The sequence below is a fragment of the Montipora capricornis genome, chromosome 10 (assembly GCF_036669925.1).
Source record: "Montipora capricornis isolate CH-2021 chromosome 10, ASM3666992v2, whole genome shotgun sequence".
Classification (NCBI taxonomy): domain Eukaryota; kingdom Metazoa; phylum Cnidaria; class Anthozoa; order Scleractinia; family Acroporidae; genus Montipora; species Montipora capricornis.
Genome location: NC_090892.1, coordinates 31,409,978 through 31,412,477, shown reverse-complemented (window position 1 = coordinate 31,412,477; position 2,500 = coordinate 31,409,978). Strand labels below are relative to the sequence as shown.

At 44.5% G+C, this 2,500-nt stretch overlaps 1 protein-coding gene and 1 pseudogene across 1 annotated transcript in view; one reads left to right on the top strand and one right to left on the bottom strand.

Moving 5' to 3' along the window:
- The window catches only part of LOC138018774 (uncharacterized), a 5,081-nt pseudogene that overhangs the window by 1,384 nt on the left and 1,197 nt on the right, over nucleotides 1-2,500 (top strand).
- Nucleotides 1,076-2,500, bottom strand: part of LOC138019613 (uncharacterized) — a 1,489-nt gene continuing 64 nt past the window's right edge. Inside the window, exon 1 of the mRNA XM_068866469.1 lies at nucleotides 1,076-2,500. This exon is cut by the window's right edge and continues 64 nt beyond it. Within this exon, the coding sequence (XP_068722570.1) occupies nucleotides 1,314-2,258 (945 nt within the window). The 5' untranslated portion in view covers nucleotides 2,259-2,500 and the 3' untranslated portion in view covers nucleotides 1,076-1,313.

Here is a 2,500-nt window from a genome sequence, read left to right as displayed (position 1 = left end):
ATCCCGCCAAATAGCTTTCCATTTTGCTATCCTCCGGGTTATTTCTTCCAAAACGTTTATGATTCGTATCCATATCGGAATTCCACGACCTCGATGCCCCATGCTACTACCAGTAGTTCTCCGCCAGGACAGAGGAGTAGCAGTCCTCAGTCGGGAAGTAGTGCTAGTGGAACTAGCACTCCGACATACGAGATTGCCAGCACTTCCACTGAAGGAAACACGAAGCAGGACAAGAGACAGGGCAAGACGACACAAGACCGATGGACAGAGGACCAGGTGAAATACCTCGTGGATCTGTGGGAGGCGAATATATCAAGGCTGGAGAGCCAACAGTCGAGGAAAGTGTGGGGTGAAATCGCCACTAAAATAAACGAGCAATTCAACTTAGCGCGCCTTCCAAGTCAGTGCGAGAGAAAAATTAAGCACTTAAAAAAGAAGTACAAAGAGGCCAAGGACTGGAATCGATAGCAGACGGGAGGAAATAATGAAACCTGCGAACATTGTGATGTCTTTGACCGCGTGCAGGGATGTTGTTACTCTGAAGCACGTGCGGGAAACTGCAAATGCAGTCGCGAAAAACAAGGAGACGTTGCCCGACTCGCCTGCTGGTGACGAGGAGGAGGGATATACCTCGGATCAGGCAGAGGAAGCCCTTCAAGCAATGGGAATCAAAGTCAAAAGCAGGAGCGAGAGGAAGAAGGGAAAAGGAAAGGGAAAAGGGCGCAAGAGAAGCCTGGAGAACGACGATTCTGAGGATTTTGCTAGATTTACCGAGAGAGTGGAGCGCCAGGGTGATAGATTGGCAAATGCTGTAGAGCAAATGCAAGAAATGCAACGAGAGCAAACTCAGGCCATGACTGGTTTCCTCGCTGCTCTGACCAAGGCTATAGAAAAAAATTAAAGGCAACAGTTTTCGTTTATCCTATTCACTTATCCTGCTTTTTAAACAATTACTCTGAAACTGCAAAGAGATAGTAGCTTGCGGTCTGGACCACCTCTTTTTATGTATCAAGTTGTAGTTGCAAGCCTCCAGGTGAAGCTGGCCAAGGCCAGCTTCACTGTTTATATTGAACACTTTGTTGTTTTTATAGAACATTTATTTTAAAGAGCTGCGAGAGGATCGTTTGTTATATTGATAGTCTATTACATCCTAAATATCAAGTAGCAGTTCAAAGCAATGCTATATTCTAGATGCGCGTTTATAAGTTTTCGTTCCAGTTTTTTTACAAAGTTTATATGATCAAGAAAACACGAACAAAACGAAAATAAGTCAAAACAATATGTTATTGTTAAGAGATCAATGATAAATAAAATCACATGGCAATGTACTCTTTTAGTAGTTCTCTGATATCGTCGCCATCCTTCAAAACATTTGCATCATTATCATTTCCTCCGTCGTCGTCGCCATCATCCCATTCCCATTCATCGCCCGCATTAATGCAGAAATTGTGTAAAACAGCACATGCTACAACTGTATCACTCAAAGAACTAACCCCGCTTTCGATTTGCTTTGTCAAAATACGCCAACGACTTTTCAGAATTCCAAAAGCGCACTCCACGGAAACTCTGGCCGAGGAAAGTTCCTCATTAAATGCAATTTCGTCGGGATCTAGCGTTCCTTCAGGGTAAACTTTTTGTAACCAGGGAGCCAAAAAATAGGCGCTATCGGCCACCAAATATGGACCAATCTCTCGGCCGAGAACATTCATAATAGGACCAGTCAATAATTCTTGGTTCTCGCATCGTCTGTAAAGGCGACTGTTCCGTAACACGCGTGCATCGTGCAGGGATCCTGGAAAGCCAGCTGCTACATCTAGGAATCTTTTCTTGCCATCAGCCACGGCTTGGACGATTATATCGTAGCGCTGGAATCGACTGAAGTAGTCGACTCTGCTGTCAGTAGGGGCTTTGATCGTGACATGTGTGCAATCAATTGCACCAGCCACATTTGGAAGATCAGAAAGCTCTTCGAAAGTTTCCCTCGTTTCAACAAGTTGAGCTTCAGTTTCTGGGAATTTGATATAATCATGTTTTATAGAAACCAGTCCTGTAACGACGTCTTCGACGGCCTCGATTACTGTCGTTGTCCCAACGTTAAAACCAGGCCCAATCGAAACGTATATTCCTCCATGAGCTAAGCGCGTGAGCCCAATTGCCAATACCTTTTCTGGCTCAATACACCTTCTAAAACGAGTGTTTTGTCTTGTGATGTATGGGCGAAGGACATCCAAAAGCAAACGGAAAGTAGCTCTTCTCATTCGAAGCTGTTTCCTGAAATATTCGTCTGGGATTCTTGGGTCATTCTAATGAATATCAAACCATGAATCGGCGGGTCGAGGGAGAACCCAAAAGTATGGATGTCCACGCCGATGTCGTCTTCGCCTTCGAATCTCGAACAATCTCAGAAAAGCTCTCCCCTCTAGTTGAAATTGAGCAAGAGACAAAATTATCAGCATCATCCTCAGCTGAGCATACATCTGAAATTGTAGGACAAATGCTG